This window comes from Ochotona princeps, chromosome 8, assembly GCF_030435755.1.
Source record: "Ochotona princeps isolate mOchPri1 chromosome 8, mOchPri1.hap1, whole genome shotgun sequence".
In the NCBI taxonomy this organism is placed as follows: domain Eukaryota; kingdom Metazoa; phylum Chordata; class Mammalia; order Lagomorpha; family Ochotonidae; genus Ochotona; species Ochotona princeps.
In genome coordinates this window covers 82,361,521-82,378,803 of record NC_080839.1, presented here as the reverse complement: position 1 = coordinate 82,378,803, position 17,283 = coordinate 82,361,521, and the positions used below count along the sequence as shown (strand labels likewise).

At 57.6% G+C, this 17,283-nt stretch overlaps 1 protein-coding gene and 1 pseudogene across 3 annotated transcripts in view; one reads left to right on the top strand and one right to left on the bottom strand.

Moving 5' to 3' along the window:
* Window positions 1-14,798, bottom strand: part of PXDN (peroxidasin) — a 60,331-nt gene extending 45,533 nt beyond the window's left edge. The window contains exon 1 of one of the 2 annotated variants that reach the window (XM_058668325.1): window positions 14,463-14,798. In XM_058668325.1, coding sequence (XP_058524308.1) covers window positions 14,463-14,662 — 200 coding nt within the window. In that variant the 5' untranslated portion in view covers window positions 14,663-14,798. The remainder of the gene's footprint in view (window positions 1-14,462) is intronic. The other variant, XM_058668324.1, reaches the window with a different exon arrangement.
* Window positions 7,098-8,187, top strand: LOC105941674 (vacuolar protein-sorting-associated protein 25-like; annotated as a pseudogene). The gene has a single exon (XR_009246006.1). The product of XR_009246006.1 is annotated as a vacuolar protein-sorting-associated protein 25-like (transcript).
* Window positions 14,799-17,283: the final 2,485 nt, after the last annotated feature.

The following is a 17,283-nucleotide window of genomic DNA, read 5'->3' as shown; positions in this document are numbered from 1 at the left end:
GATGCCTTTAGAAAGGAGAGAGGGAGAGACATGGAAGGTTAGAGAAAGGCTCTTGGGACTTTAAGTGTTCCCCTCCTTACTAGGCAGGAACCTACAAGTAATAGGTTCCCCATTGGTGGCCTGTTAGCCTGTTAGGAAATGGCTGGGCCATTCTTGTGCCATTGACTTGAAGGTGTGGCTAAGATTTCAGGAGCCTCACTGACATTAACAATAATGTCCATCAACAAAACCACTGCTGCGCAAACTCAGCAGCACAGACCCACTTTTAATAAACACTGCACATGCCATGGATGTTACACACAGTACAGAACGCTTTCCACGGAACACCTGCTGCTCTTTTACATTGGAGAGTTGGGAAACATGCAGCTGCACCGCCCTAGGTCAGGGCCGGCTACGCTGGACCGAGCAGCTTTGGGAACAGCCCTCAGATGGCAGTGCCCAGCGGCTGCTCTCACAGCAACAAGCCCCACCTTGCATCTTCTCAGCTGGCACTTACTGTGGGTCTGCACGCTCAGATGGGTGCTGGACCGTCCGGGCTCAGCCTCGCTGTGGGACACTCAGCCTCCTCCACACAGTGGGATCACTTCTGCAGCAAAGACCCTAACCTGTTCTAGAATGTCACCCTTCCTCATTGCCAGAGTGCTGGGCCTTCCCATGCAGCCAGGAATGACCCTATGTGGTCCCTCGAGGAGCTCCTGCAGAGTCCTGGGACTTGGACCTCACCGACTGCTTACTGCTCTGCTCATCAACGCATGAGCAGCAAGGCAGTCACGCTGGACCAGGCCAAGGCCTCAGGGTAGGGTGTGTGTGCCTACTGTCCCCGGGGGCTGACCCACACGGGAGCGCCTCGCTCAGGCCACACGCAGAGCCTGCCTCTGCCTTACCACGTGAATGCCCCGTTCCCTGACAATGTCCAAACTCCGGCTGTGCACGCAGCATGACACTGCCATGCTTCCTCTCCATGTGGCCAAAACTATGGACACACAGACTGCTCCCAAGGCCACTTCACTCTGTTCCAGAAAGTGCCTCAAGGGAGAAGGACAGTACGCTCCATGCTCACCCCCGAGCACAGGCGGGCACAAAATCGGCCTCTCCAGTCACCAAGCCAGCAGGCAGGCTCCTTCCTCAGAAAAATACCATGACCACAGCCAAGCACTCATGAACCATGCAAGCACTGCCCCAGGATCCCCATACCAAAAACCCAGGCGTCTTCCTGTTATGAAAACAGGACGCACCGGGATGCAGCAGCATCTCAGCTTCCCTCCTGGCACACCCAGTGCGTCTTGGCACGCTCCTTGAGCCTCAAGGCTCAAGACAGCCACACGACCATTCAGGCAAGACAAGACAGGCTACCCAGAGAGAGTGGATGCTGCCATGTTTAGGCTTCAGGGACACATCCATGGACACAAGGACACCTGAGAACACGCGCATAGACAAGGTTGCCCTGCATCTGCTATTGGCAGAGGAGGCAGTGGGCAGCCGGGTTCAGTTCCCACCCGCGCCCCCTTCCGGCCGGGACCTCCCCGAGCCTCGGTTTGCCTGTCTACAACCTGCGGCTGACGGCAGGACCTGCTCCTGAAGCAGCTGCGAGGACTGACGGCGGCGACGCGCGTGCAGCTGTCATGAGCAGCAGAGCTGGAGGCAGCGGGCTGCGCCCTGAGAGGAAGGGCACTCAGTGTCTTCATTCACACAAACCATGTGCAACATGGTTTGGCTGCTGGGACAGCAGATCTCTGCGTAAACCCTCACACACGGGGTCCCGGCTCCTTACTCATCACCAATGCAGCACTGCTTGTCTGCTCCTACACTAACCTACTTACTGCCTGTATACCAGCCTGCCATGCTAACCCCGGGCACAAGCCTACCATCCACACCCCAGACAGTCTGACCCCTCCACACTACCTCTAGGTACCAGGTTATCACATCTAGGCACGAGTCTACCAAGTCCCCATGCACCAGCCAGTCCCATCCACACACCAGCCTGCCACTTTCTCACATCAACCCATCACATCCACACACAGCTGGTCACACACCAGCCTGTCTTGTCCACACATCAGGCCATCACATCCACACACAGCAGGTCACACACCAGCTTGTCTTGTCCATGCACCAACCCGTCATGTCCACAACACCAGGCTGTCACGTCCACACACCAGCCTGCTCCAGTAATCTAGTGCACTAGCCTCATCACATCAATCACCAGGGTGCTGGGCTATCACGCCCATTATACCACACTGCTCTGCTAAACCAGCACACTAGCCTATCCCAACAACACGGTACTGTCGGAAGACACTAATCTGCACTAACGTCACTGGTATGTACTGCTAACCTGTTTTACCATCCTGAGACTAGCTTGCTCAACTAACCTAGTGTGGCAATACAGCACACTAACCTACCATACTAACCTATATCATGCCCTACCACAGTACTCTACCCTAACTAGACTAACTAAACCAGCCTAAACTACTATGCATGTAACTGTCCTACCATAGCAACCTGCTCTACCAACCTAACAGACTACCCCACAAAACTAACCTACTGCTTTCATGGTCCTGGTGTCCTTAACCAGCAAGGGGAGAGGGTCACGGTCGTGTGACCATTTGCCAAGTCATGGAGTACACCAGAGGCAGCATCCGGCTTCTTCAAGCCCCTCCAGGTGCCTAACACCCTGTTCTGCCAGAGCACCCTCTGGGGAGCCCCAACTCAGTTAACTTGGCCAATAGGCAGGTGCTCACAGCAAGACTAACTTGATGTTAACATAGTTGTTGAAGTACCAAAATCACTCCACACTGTGATGGTTGGACACGCGTGAAGTTCCCTGTATAGCAGACCAGCAATGGCAGTTCAGAGAGGGGAGTGAATTCCTTCCCAGCCTGAACAATGGGTCAGCAAGCAAGTGGCAGTGGAAAGTCTGACCTGGCGGATTCCAGCTGTCTGTCTGCTATTCAAGGCCTCTTTGTTTGGCACTCAGGCGCCTGTGGATCAGTGCAAATAGCTCTGCCTGGGGCCATCTGATTCTCATCTCAGCAACTCTCCTGGGAACAATGGGCTTCACAGAGCCAGCCTGCACCAGGCGCTCCGGCACCCCTATCAATTCCTGCTTGCCAGATAAAGAGCCGCTGCAGCAGACTCAGCTAACTCCACAAGGGAGAAGTGAACAATCAGGTTGGTGGGAGAAAGTTCTTTACTTGGGGCTGGTATTCTAACACACAGCAGAAGGAATGAGGGGGTGGTCACCAGGGCTGGGAAGCCCCCGTCTGCTCCACCCATCAATCACTTTAGCCTGCTACTTACTGGTCAACTCCCTTCACCTACTCACTGCATAGACCCCAATACTTGCTCCTGTGGACTCCCCTGCCCACTACACTAACCTACACTCCAATCCACCATAATGCCAACTCCCCTCACCCACACTAACCTACCACACTAGCCTATTGTATTCCCCTACCTACCTTATCGTCTATACTAACCACCACACCACCACACTCTACTGATACTTCACTACCCTATTAGATTTGCCATACTAATACAATGCCTAACCTACTTTACAGATGGACCACACCACCCTACTTTGTAAACCTCCTGGAGGAATCTACCATCAGGCCTCCAACTCCATTCCACCAACCCGCTGCATGCACTAATCCACTACACCAACCTACGGGACTAGTCTACTAAGTTACTGAGCCACCCTACTCATATATCGTCATCTTCCACACAAGCCTACTTGGTCATCTCTTGGGGAGTCCCAGGTTGTTCCTGCATCCATTATTCATTGTATTTTTGCAAGGTTTCTGCAAATGGGCTGTGCTGGTCCCACCCAGGAAGCTGACTGCAGTCTCTTGGGAGGCTGAGTACATGTGCTTCCATGGCAGCCAACCACAACAGCGTCTACGAAGGCTGGGAGCAGAGAGGAGGGCAGCAGGAAGGTGGGTGCCCAGGGGCAGCACCCACTGTCCTTCACCCCGGACACAGGCCACAGACGGCTCAGCTGGCACCTGGATTCCAGCTCCTCCTGTTTCCCCTTATAGTGGGCATCAGTCCAAGTGGACGCCACAGTCCGCTGCTCCTCAGCCAGCTGTCAAACTCGCCCACCACTTCACCTGCGACGTGAGAGGCCAAGCCCAGGTCTGTGGTGAGAGTTCCTGCAGATGAGGATTTTGCCCTCAGAAAGAAACAGCAGAGTGTGTGGGTAGGAGCAGGCTCGGGGATCTGCTGAAGTTGGTGCAAGTCCTGCTCAGAGGGTGTCCAGCTGGGGACCATGGTGCTCACACACTGTCTCAGCCTCAAATGCCTGCCAACGAGGCAAGAGCTCTCGGGTGGCTGGGCCTCAGGCACTCTCTGGAGACCCTGGATTTGGCCCAGCCCCAGTAGCTGCAGGCATCTGGGGAGTGAACCAACAGCAGGGAGGTTGACCTTTCTTTGTCTTCCAAATAAACAATCTTATTTGGATTCTAAGAAAATCCACTGCACAGATCTCAGTCCACAACAGAACCAAGGGCAGCTTCAAGATCCCCCGCCCCACCCGAGCAAAGCCAAACCTGCTTCCTCCGTCTGACTGTCCCCACGCAGCGACCTCTGGCTGCAGTGCCCACGGATGGATGACTACTCATTGATATTTTCAAGTTTCCAAGAGATAGCACAGGTCAGGGTTGAGTCTGAGCCCCTAAGTACTGGGTGGCATGGGGACCTGTGAGGGCACAGTCACGGGTGACGAGTGTCTGTTGGCCCCAACAGCAGAATTCACAGCATGTGAAGGCAGCAGGTGGGATATAGATGGGGACAGCCACACGAGTCCGCTGGCTCATGCCCAATCACACACTGAGCAGGGTCCTGCATCCGCCTCTGCCTCCATCTGGGGCTCAAGCCTTGCTCTCAGCCAAAGTCCCTTCACAGCAGCATCTAATCACATACGATGTTGGGGACCAGCCCATGTCCCAGGATGCATGACTCACACAACCCCACAGGCCCACCTAGCCAGGTACAGCTACTGCTCAGGCGTTCACGGGCCCGTGGAGCTGGGTACAGTCATGCAGTCATGGCCCAGGCATCCCAGTGGGCTCTGGGCCTCTCCAGGCACTCACAGCTGTAGATATGCCCACTCCACAGGTATTCAGTGAACTCACTAGGTTTGAACCTTCCAGACACACACACAGGATTGGTCACGCCAAGCACCTACTTAGTGCTGGGCAGCAGGAGCCAGCTCCATTGTTCTGTAACAGGTAACAAGGCAGAACACAGGGCCAAGGGGGTGGTAACTCATGGATGTGCCCACAAGCACATGGCTAGGTGATGGTTAGGGCTCCAGCCAGGGGTTCACCATGTGGATAACACACACAAAACCTCATGGGAACTAATGAGTCTGAGCCTTCCCTCAGGCCACACCAAGTGGCCAGTGCACCGTGCTCCCACCTGCACCATGGACAGGTGGTTTCTGAGATCCCGTGACCAACAGGGTTTCTCTGCCATGGACATGAGCCCAATGGCTGTCTGAGTCTAATAGGGCCAGGCTAGCACCCAGATGCTGCAACCATAGACCATTCCCGACTGGCCAGTGATCACTGCCCACAGTTAGGAGGGCAACTGCAGTTGCAAAGGAGAGTGAACTGTTGTGCAGCACATGGGGTGGAAGTACAACAAATGGGAACAGTGGGGGACAGAGGCGCAGCACATGGGGGACAGTAGGGGACAGAGGCGCAGCACATGGGGGACAGTGGGGGACAGTGGGGGACAGAGGCGCAGCACATGGGGGACAGTGGGGGACAGTAGGGGACAGAGGCGCAGCACATAGGGGACAGTGGGGGACAGTAGGGGACAGAGGCGCAGCACATGGGGGACAGTGGGGGACAGTAGGGGACAGAGGCGCAGCACATGGGGGACAGTGGGGGACAGTGGGGGACAGAGGTGCAGCACATGGGGGACAGTGGGGGACAGTAGGGGACAGAGGCGCAGCACATGGGGGACAGTGGGGGACAGTAGGGGACAGAGGCGCAGCACATGGGGGACAGTGGGGGACAGTAGGGGACAGAGGCGCAGCACATGGGGGACAGTGGGGGACAGTAGGGGACAGAGGCGCAGCACATGGGGGACAGTGGGGGACAGAGGCACAACACCCCACCTGTTTCCATACCAACAGAAACTTCCTGGATGGGAGGGCCAGGACAGGGGTCACTGCACCACTGGAAAGCACCCTGGCCAGCAGGGACATCTGCTTTTCTCTAGCAGGTAGCAAGGCCCTTGGAGCTCCCACGGAGTCAGTCGGGGCCCAGAGGCCGGGGGTCACACTGCTGGGACTGGCGGCCCCTTGGCCCACATTCTGTTGAGAGCCGGGACAGTCTGAGGAGAAGAAACCCAGCTCGGGGTGCATGTCCTCTGCCACCACCTGGCCAGCTACCCTGGGCCTGATGGACATCTCTGCTCTGTGGCCCCTCCAGCATGGCCAGCACCCCAGCTGGCCACATCAACACAGGGCTCTTCCAAGCTGGCTGTGCTGCTAAGAGGGTGGACCCCTGTGGAGGCGGGGCGGGTTGTGGTCCTGGGAATGGAAGAGGTAGGTCCCCACTGTGCAATCCTTGCTTATGGACAGCCCCAGCAACCCCAAAGGTTTGTTTCATCATCTGTGGGCAGCTGCAGAGCCCTGCTCGGGCATTTAAGTGGTCAGTGCCAGCCTTCTGATTTCAGGCCCTGTGGCAGGGCCAGGGCTCTCCCCCTCCCCCGGGCCATGCTGGCTGCCTTTGCTGTTTCCCTGCCAGTAATTTCTCTGGATTTGGGGGTCCCCCACCCAGGTTAGCTGTGAGGAGCGGGGGACCAGGCGTGGCCCGTGCTGCTGGCCACAGGCTCCGTATCCATGAGCAACACAGAGAAGCATCATTAAATAGGCACACGGAGAGGAAGATCATCCAGGGATGAACTGCTGGAAATGCCAAGAGCAGAGCTGGGCAGGGACCTCACCTTGGGCTGTGCAACGTGACCTGCAACAGAGCGCGTGCTCAGCTGCACTGGGAGTCACAGACTCGCCAGCTGGGTGCTTGGCCAGAGCAAAGTCTGGCCGGAGGTTCCAGCAGCACCGTGCCCTGAAAGAAAGTCTAAAATGGTCCGGGTTTCCTGGGCTACAACGATGGCGATGAGTTTCGAATGGCCCTGGCAACATCGCTTCCCGCCCTTCTTTACGTTGCAGCCGAACATGGTCACGCGGCAGAAACAGCTGGCCGCGTGGTGCTCTCTGGTGCTGTCCTTCTGCCGCCTGCACAAGCAGGCCAGCATGACGGTGATGGAGGCGCAGGAGAGCCCGCTCTTCAACAACGTCAAACTGCAGCGGAAGCTTCCTGTGGAATCCATCCAGATTGTGTTAGAAGAACTGAGGAAAAAAGGGAACCTCGAGTGGCTGGATAAGAACAAGTCTAGCTTCCTGATCATGTGGCGGAGGCCGGAAGAATGGGGAAACTCATCTACCAGTGGGTTTCCAAGAGTGGCCAGAACAACTCCGTGTTCACCCTGTATGAACTGACCAATGGGGAAGACACAGAGGATGAGGAATTCCATGGGCTGGATGAGGCGACCCCCCTGCGGGCTCTGCAGGCCCTCCAGCAGGAACACAAGGCCGAGACTATCTCCATCAACGACGGCCGAGGCGTCAAGTTCTTCTAGCTGACCTGCTGCCCTTCACTTCCCACCTCCCGCCTTCCCAGGGCTTCCCAACGGAGGCAGGCCCAGGATCCCTGCAGCCTGGATCTGTCACGCCACCAGACTCAACAAGGGCTCCAGTCCTGAAGCCTGGGACCCAGGGACGGGTTTCTCACATACCTATGTCTGTCTGTCTGTCCCCTGGGTAGGATCAGCCGAGATGCCAATGAGAAAACATTTGCTTTTGTTTGCCCTACCTCCTCCCCGATCCCAGACTGCCCCTGAGCCAGGGCTAGGAAACCTAACACTTCACACGTGCTCACACACCTGAGCATAGATGTGTGTATACACACACACGCACCCCTGCTCAAGCTTCTGGCTCTCCTCCTCCCCCCTTAGCTGCTGTGGCCTCCTGTGTCTGGCTGGTGCTGGATCCTCCTTGGGGATGGAGGAAGCTCTGGCTGCAGGCAGCCTCCAGGCTTTGCGAAGGCCGGAGGGCCCAGGAGCAGACTTGGCTGTGAGAGGCAGGGCCTGACACTAATTTATGATATTAAAATCTCAGCTCCCTCGGTCAAAAAAAAAAAAAAAAAAAAAGAAAGTCTAAAATGGCCTAGAGCCGGGCACAGGGTACAAGCACCCAGCAGGACTGTGGAAGTTCACCACCACAGCACAGAAGTCCCAGCCGAAGTACCTCCGGGTGAGCCTCTGGCTGAACGGCCTCTGCAGTGGCCATCCACAATGGAGACACAGGCTGCCCAGGGAGGGACAGCTCCTTCCGGACCAGGACACCTGTGGGGACAAGCAGGTGAGCAGATGACAGCCTGACACGGCCACTTGGCTATGTACCCACATTCAAGCAGGCGACCCTGTGTGCAAGCTAGCTGTGGTCTCTGTTGACAGAAGCTGAGTACATCATTCTGTATCACAAGCTTACCGCTCAGGGCCGCGAACATGTGCCATGCATATAAAGATGTTCTAAGAAGCCCGGGATGGAGCAATCACTGCAGGAGAACAGCTGTCACAATTCCCCAGCTCATCGCCGAGGTGGGAGACAGGCAAGAAAGACGGGGCATGCCAGCCCGAGGCAGGCCTGGGAATGCAGGCAGCGGGGCTCACTTCCAAAGGCCTTACAAACCCTTACACGGCTTCAGAATTACGAGAAGTAAACAGGAAGTGCCGGGGAACCTCCTGGCAAGGACTGGAGCCACATGTGCCACGGCCTGCAGGCAGCACGGGCCATGGCACACATCCTGCCCACTGCCCCAGGGCTCGCTTCCTGGAAGTCCAGGCTCCTCCACCCCGGCCCCACCAGTGGCTGTGGGATCACCTAGGGCCAAGGTTGCCGAAGCGCACAAGTGCCGGGCTGCACGGGGGCAGATTCTATCCTGGTAATAGCAGTGTCCAAGACAGCTCCGGGGCTCCACTTCCTGCCAGGGAGAACCACACCCGTGACCCGCTACTCCCCAGTTACAAACAATGCAGGCTGACCAGTCGCCTCGGTGTCTGCCCCTGCCCATCTCAGGGCTGGTCTGCAACAGAAAGCAAAGGAAGCACAGACCCACTCTCGGAGCCACGCTGAGCGCGCCACGACCCCTGCACACCGGCACGCTCAGCCCCGTGGAAACCATGTCCTCCTGGACACAGCCACGCCTCACCCCACACACAGGACACAGACCTAACAGAGACCCAGGGTGACTCGGAGCAGTGACCTACTACCTCCCGGGCCTGCAAGGGTCAGTGGCTAGGAAGGACAGCCTTGCTGGATCTCAGGGGACAGAGTGTAACCAGTGCGGTCTGTGACAGCCACTCAGCCTGTCCCAGGAATGTGGCACACTCCTTCTGGCCCAGCTGGGCCAAGGGGCAGGCAGCTTTGCTGTGGGCCACATCCCAGGGACTGGGCTGGGCAGCACAACTAAAGACGCAGGAACCGAGCTGGCTATGCTGCCTGGACACTGCCCACGTCTGCCTAGCACCCCTTGTCATGGAGAGCTGTACAGGGGCAGGGCGGCACGGTGAGGTAGGCAGGGCAGGGCGGCACGGTGAGGTAGGCAGGGCAGGGCGGCACGGTGAGGTAGGCAGGGCAGTGTGGCACGGTGAGGTAGGCAGGGCAGTGTGGCACGGTGAGGTAGGCAGGGCAGGGCGGCACGGTGAGGTAGGCAGGGCAGCGTGGCACGGTGAGGTAGGCAGGGCAGGGCGGCACGGTGAGGTAGGGAGGGCAGCGTGGCACGGTGAGGTAGGCAGGGCAGGGCGGCACGGTGAGGTAGGCAGGGCAGCGTGGCACGGTGAGGTAGGCAGGGCAGGACGGCACAGTGAGGTAGGCAGGGCAGGGCGGCACGGTGAGGTAGGCAGGGCAGGGCGGCACGGTGAAGTGTGCAGGGTAGGACGGCACGCTGGGCCTCTTCCCAGTACCAGATCTGGTGGGGGGCTCCTCTGCAGCCACCTCACAGGGAACGAAGGGAACCCCAAAACAGAGAACTTACATCATTCATTCAGTCCTGACCCACAGAGAGAGCCTACATCATTCATTTAGTCCTCACCAACACAGAGAAGCTGCACTGTTACTTGATCTAGTCTAGTACACACTGAAACTGCTTCACTTCATCCCATTCCAACCTGTGGAGAGAATATTATATTACTTCATCCTGCCGTACACAAAACTTCCACAGGGATTTATATCAGCAAACAGAAACCCATAATTGCTTTTGTGTTTAAAATGTTAATAGAGGCTGGAAGTTTCATTACAAAGGCCCCCGTTTTTCAGATGTGTAAAGTTCAATACCTAAACTGAAAATCTCAAGATTAGTGGCAACATGGACACAGCAAGAAAGACAGGGATTTTGAAAATAGAGGAAAACTGCCCAAAGCCAAGTGCCAAGAAGGACAATGACCAGCAAGCTGCACACAGAGCCCTGACCTGACGGGGGTGCAACATCCCACTTCTCCAAATGGGACGCAAAGCATAACCCGCAGCCCTAAAACGTAAGTCGGAATCAAGCACAAAAAGAGCTCTTCCAAGCACATCCTTCCAACGGCTCCAAACAAAGGTTAAAGGCTGAGGGCCCTGCACACGAGATGGGTGGGCCTCGTCACTGGCACTACGTGGGGCGGGCAGCCTGACAAGTCATCATTGCCACAGCACCAACCTGGACTGAAGCCCAGAAGAAACACCCAGAAATGGGTGCACAGAAGCCTTGAGGCTGGCACTGGCAGAGCTGCACGCCCACAAGCACGCTGTCTCACAAAGGAACACCCAGCAGTGGTGAGAATGAAGTCTCATTCTGCTTGTCCACCCCTGAGCAGATACCGGACTGCCCAACGAAAGCAGAGTATCAGTACAGTTACCACACGTGAGCAGTCTCCAGCTAGCGACAGGAGCAACGGACGTGTCCTACCGGAGTCTTCATGCTGGGGCCAGTGTGCGGCACACAGGTTAAGGCTGGTAACACCAGCATCCCATACAGTCAACAGTTCCAGTTCCAACCGCTCCACTTCTGATTTAGCTCCCTGTTGATGGGCTGTGAAAGGTGGAGGATGGCCCATGTGGGAAACCTAAAAGAAGTTCCTGGCTCTGGCCTGGCCCAGCTTGGCTGCTAGAGCCATTTGGGGAGTGAACCAGCAGACTGAAGAACTTTCTCTCTGTAAACCTCCATTTCAAATAAACAAGCATTTTTAAACATTCATATGTTCACAGGTTGAGGCACATGATCAGTCTGGCAGTTGGACCACCTGTTAGAATGCCTGCGGACACTTGGGTTCAGTCCTGAGCTCCTCGCTCCAGCAGCAAGAGCGGTTCAGGTAGCCACTGCCGCCTGCCACATGGTCCTGGATGCCATCTCTGGATGTTGTGAATCCTGCAGGAGCCAGTGCACTCTCTCATACACAGAGATTGCTATTAGGTTACAAAAATGTCTTCACAGTGTATCTTCAGAAGTATGCCATGAACATAATCTGTAATGAATGTAGATGACTATATAAATTCTAAAATAGCCAAGGCGGAAACAGTAACAAAGAAAAAGTGAACAGCTAACAACATAAATATTTAAAATATATGTAATCGAAAGGAAAAAGAACTGATAGGACAAACAGCAAGATTTAAACACAACCATGACAATCACCAAATTACATGTAAACGATCTAAATATCCTAATTAAAAGGTACAGATTGTCCAGCTGGCTTTAAAAAGCAAGGACTACCTACTTTGCGTGCAAGAAATACATTTTGAATAAGAAATTGAGTTCACAACAGAGACAGAAAAACACAATACAAACAGTAATCAACAGAAAAATGGAGTGCTATGTTAACCTAAGTTGGAGACTTCAGAGCCAAGATCAATAAAATGAATCACTTCTTGGTGGAAAAAGAGTCCATTTCTGCCTCACAACAGCCCCAACATGCAGGAAGCAAAAACTAGTAAGACTGCAGGATAAATATGCAAACTCAGTGACAGGGATGTTAGTCCTCTCCTCTCAGGAGCTGGCAGGACAGGGAGCCACAGAAGCGCCACTGAGGAGGCTGGGCGGCGGCTTCCCTCAGCGCTGCCTGCCGAGGCGGACAGCACAGCAGCCACAGCAGAGCAGGCATTTACAGAGAGATGCTCCAAGGGGTGCAAGCCCAGACAGGGGTCGTGTGGCATTGCGCTTCCCAGCTTAGGGTGTGCACAGGACCGTTCTCAAGACACCATCGCCTGTGCCACAGCCAAGTCGACAGCAGAACAACCTCTGGAAAAATCTCAAATATTCATCAACTGGACAGCACAATTCTAATTTAAAAATGAGGCAGTGAAGACTCAAGAGAGAAGTGAGTAGGAATTCTGACCAGAATGGAAACGCAAACAGTGCCTACAGCATGCAGCATCCACACCGGGGCACAGGTGCCTCAGCCACTACCCTCATGAGCTCAAGAAGCTTGTCCCACCCCGTGCATACAGGAGGCCAGGATGACTGGGGTAGCAGTCAGCAACATCAAGCACAGACCATGAGAAAAGGAATGAATCCCAAAGCAGGGGGTTCTTAAAAACACACAATGGGTAGACATTTGGCCAGACAACCTAACCAAGGGAGAACACACAAGTTTTCGCGGAATGGGAGAGGTGATGCTAGTTGCCTCTGGAGACAGCACCAGAGCAGGGAAACTGCTGCTGTCATCCCAGTTCATCCTGGAAGCAGCACCTGCCCAGGGGTGCTGGGGGCAAAGCTGGACACACAGCACCCCTGGGCATAAAGGCAGGGCAGCTCCCTTTGCAACCTCAGGGAGTAGGCACTCCGGGGGTGGCAGACACCTGCACACTGTGAGGGTCCTGGGCCTTGAGGCCCAAGCCAGGAGTCAGAGCACTCCTGGATGCCCAGCCTACCCTGAGACCATGCTTCTGTGGCCCCCTCTTTGAAACCAGAGAACAGCAGTGAGCACCAAGAACGGCCTGCAGAGTGGCTGCAGACCCCACTTCTGCTCTGTGTGTCCTGAGTAGGCTACACAACTCAGACCCCATCCTCCCAACCAGGGGGCACCTGCCAGGGAGTCTCCCCTCCCATCACCACATCACCACTGCCCTGTCCACACCAGCTGGCTCCAGACCCTCGGCCCTGACCAGGAACCTGATTTGCTTGGTCACCAGACAGGGCCCTGGACTCTATTCTGGCCACTAGCTGGCCCTGCCTACCTGGCCACTGCAGGCGACAGGCAACAGGCAGCTGCTCTTAGTGTTGCCCACCTGTTCATCTCTGCTAACCTGCTCAGCTGGGGCGGGGGGGGGGGCGGGTGAGGTGTATTCAATCATCTACCTCTCTCCTTGGGACACTAAAAGCCCGGGAAAGCCCTCCAAGGGCTGCCCCCTCATCCTCAACCACACATTTGCAGGCATAAACTGTAGTTTTGCTCCGGCACAGGCACCTTAAACCACGGTGCTCTTTATTAGCGATTAACACCGTTAAGCATTAAATGGCTAATCAGAGCGGAAGATGGCTTCCAAGTGAGCTTTCCCCAGGGACTTGCTGCAGATTGTACCTACTCCTGCCCACCTGAGGTCCTCGAGTGCCGAGGTGCTGCTCGCTGCGGCTCTCTCGCCCCCGCGGGCTCCCCAAGGCCCCCAGGCGGTAGGACCGCAGCTGTCCACCCTCCCCAAGCGCTCCCCAAGTTGTTACGCCCTTGGCAGGTTTCTGGCGGTGCCAAGAGTTCTCCGGCTCCGCCAAGGAAAGTGGAAACTATTTTTGGCACGCACACAGCCAGCTCCGCCTGAGTTGTCCAGCTGTGGTTGGCGCCCAAAACGCAGCCGACCTCGCCGAGTCGCGAAGCCCGCAGTCCCCGCAGCGGGCTCCGGCGGCCCCGCGTGTCCAGGGAGGCCGCTCCGAGGCCAGGGGTCCGCTGGGCTAGGCGCAAACTCGGACAGCTCGGCGGGGCCGGGGCTCCGCGGCGGCCGCAGGGGAAGCCCTCGGGACACCCGGGCGGGAGCGAGCGCCGCCCAGGGCCCACGAGGGGGTTTTCCCGGGCAGGGCTGCGGCGGGCGCGGCGCTCCAGGAGAGGGGGAAGGGGGAGGCTGGGCGGGGAAAGGAACGAGCCGGGGAGGGCTGAGCGGGGCGCTCGGAAGGCGCAAGGACGGAGATCGCAACGGAGACAAGCAGGCGCGGGACGGGCCCGAGGAGCGGGCGGGCGGCGCGGGGCTCTCCCAGGCTGCTCCAGTAACTTCCCGGGCCGCCGGGGATTCGAGTTGTGAACAAAGGCAGCTCCCGAGGCCGCGCTCTCGGCGCTCAGGTCGGCCCCTCGCGTCCCGCCCGGGCGGACAAAGGCCGAGGCGTCCGCGCAGAGCCCCCGGCGCCCCCCGGCGCCCCCCGGCCCCCGGCCGAACTCACAGGATGGAGGTCTGCGGCGCCACGGCAGGCACGGCCTCCAGCAGCAGATGCATGCAGCGCACGGTGGTGCGGAAGCACAGGCAGCGGCTCGGACAGCCGGCGCCCGGCTTCTGGGCGAGCGCGGCCAGCGATCCCCAGCCCCAGCACAGCACAAGCGCCAGCAGGCAGCGGCGCGCGGGGCCCCAAAGGCGCGCGGCCATGGCCGACGGCGCGCACGGACGCTGGGGCGCACGGAGCGATAGCGGAGAGCCCGGCGCGTCCACCGCCGGCGCCCGACTGCACCCTCCCGGCCGCGGCCCACGTCCCAGCTGTGCGCGGGGGGCGGGGGGCGCCAGCTGTGCACATGCGCGCCTCTGCTCCCTGCCCCCTCCAGCCGCCGGAGGGCCGGGGCGGGGCGGGACCCGGGCCGGCGCTTGGCGTAGGGCGCTGCACCCCCTCCCCGCTGCGCTGTCCCCCCCCCCGGGAGCGGCGGGGAGGGGCAGGGTCCAGGTGTGAGTCCACGCTTCTGCACTTGGGGTCCGAGACGCCGTGGCTCGTGGTGCGGGCGACGCCGTTCCCGACCCCTGGGAGCGTGCACTGTGTTATGGGCGCTGCTCCAAGCCGCCCTCGCGCGCCTTTCTCCTCTGTGCACTGAATCACGCAGCTTCCCGAACAGTCCTGGGTCTCCGGACAGAGGATCGAGACCAGCCCTCGGGGCCTGCTAATCTCGCTGCCTGAGCCGGCTCCTCCGGGATAATAAAAGGGTATTTGCGGGGAGCCCTTGGCGCCCGGAAGTTCCTGGCGAATGCTGGCCTGTTCACGCCTTCCCTGTTGGTCCACCAGGAAGGAAAGCCGCGCACCCACCCCAAGTCCAGTTTGTGGAGACTGCAGAGGCCCGGGGGGGGGGGGGGTCAACACAGGACCTGAAGGTAGCGCCCTGCGCAGGCACCAGACCACCTGTTTCTCGTTTCTGCATCTTGCCCTGAACTCTTCAGCTCCCATCTGCAGCCCTTGGGACACATATCTCTTCTCTCCCCTCTCTGTTCCTGTCCTGGTGTGTTTGAGGGCATCCGGAAAGGCCAGGGGAAGTGACAGGTGAGCTTCTTGATGCCAGTTAACAAATCAAGGCGACTTCAAAGCTGCGCTGCTAGCGAGGTCTCTAAGGGTCAATGTGTGGACACAGCAGAGGAGTGTGGAGTGACTGGGTCTGCTTGTGGCAGGTGCCATCAGCTCTGCGCTTCCAAGCGTGGACACCTCCGTCCTCCTGTGGCTCCACCCCTTCCTGCAGGTGAACTGTGGCCCACGACCTGCTGGGGCTGGCAGCCAGAAGAGGAGAGAGAGCAGGACAGGAACCCCTGTTCTCCTGACCTCTCCCCAAGGGTGCTGGTCCCCACGCCAGTTTCAGCTCATTCAGCACAGTTCCTACCCCGCTGTTGGGGAGCCCCGTGATCACACCAGAGAGCTTGCTTCCCATGCAGCTTCCTGCTGATGCGCTTCAGGGAGACAGCAGGTGCTGGCTCAGGGGCTTGGCCCCTGCCACCGAAGTGAGAGACAAGTTGAGTCTCGGGCTCTGGGCTTCAGTCTGGCCTAACATCAACACTGGAACTAAAAAGACAGGGGAAAATCTTGACTGCCCTCTGACTGCCTTCCGCTCCACACCTTTCTTATAAAATGCGGTTAAAAGAAGGCTTACTGACTGGACCTGCTGGGGCTACCTGAAACCATGGCTGCACTAAGGAGGGATGGCTCCCTGTTTCCCTAAGGGCAGGAAGTGAGGCCGGGGGGGGGTCACAGATGGGGTGGGGGTAGCATCCAGCAGGGGTCCAGGCTTGTGCACTGAGCAACACTTGAGACTTAGTGTTGTGCCTGATTTTGTGATCCCCGGAAAATCATCAGGAGTCTGAAGCTGGTGCTAAGGCATAAAGGGCAGTTTATTCAGGTTAACCTAGGTCTCCCAGCCACCCCATCCCCGCCCAGCAGCCAAGGCAGGAACAGCAGGGCAGAAAAAAAGAGAGCGAGGTTGAACAGCACAGGGTTCTTACACATTTCAGGCCAATTCCATGTAAGTATACAGTCATGATTGGTCAGTTTAACTGTGAACTGTTTTAAAAGGAACAAGTTGGCAGGCTTCTCTTGGTGGGTTTGAAGCAAGCAACTTTCAAAAAGTACAGACGATGGGCTATAGGGCAGTGGGTCTTATCAAACACCAGTGACCTCCTTCCTGGGGAGTGGTCTGCCTACGTGACCTGCCAGGTGTCCTGCTGGGTGTCCTGCCAGGTGTCCTGCCGGGTGTCCTGCCGGGTGTCCGCCAGGTGTCCTGCCGGGTGTCTGCCGGGTGTCCTGCCGGGTGTCCTGCCGGGTGTCCTGCCGGGTGTCCTGCCAGGTGTCCTGCTGGGTGTCACACAGGCTGCCAGGCCTGGAGTTCACACAGCCCCCAGCTAAGCAAATAAGGGAGAAATCACAAAAGCAGAGAACACTTAGGCTCTTCACTAGCAGAGCTGACCATCTGCAGCATGGCAGCCATATCAGGGTCCCCAAGTGCTCATCACTGTGACCGCCTGGTTGCAATTCACAGGGTTCCAGGACCCCCACCACCGCGACCACACACATTCCAGTCTCGTGCCTCTTGGGCACTGCTATCCCGTGAGATCAGAGCTGAGCCTGCAGTGAGGTGACATGGCTGAGGGTTAGGGCAGGATCCCAAACACAGTCTGTGCCTGCACCTCCGGTGGGGGCAGGATGGACCACCATCAAGATGGCATCCAGAATTTCTACCAGGGTTTTGGGTAGCAAACCGAGCTCACATCCCAGGAAAGGCCACCTGTCCCTTTTCCCTGTCTGG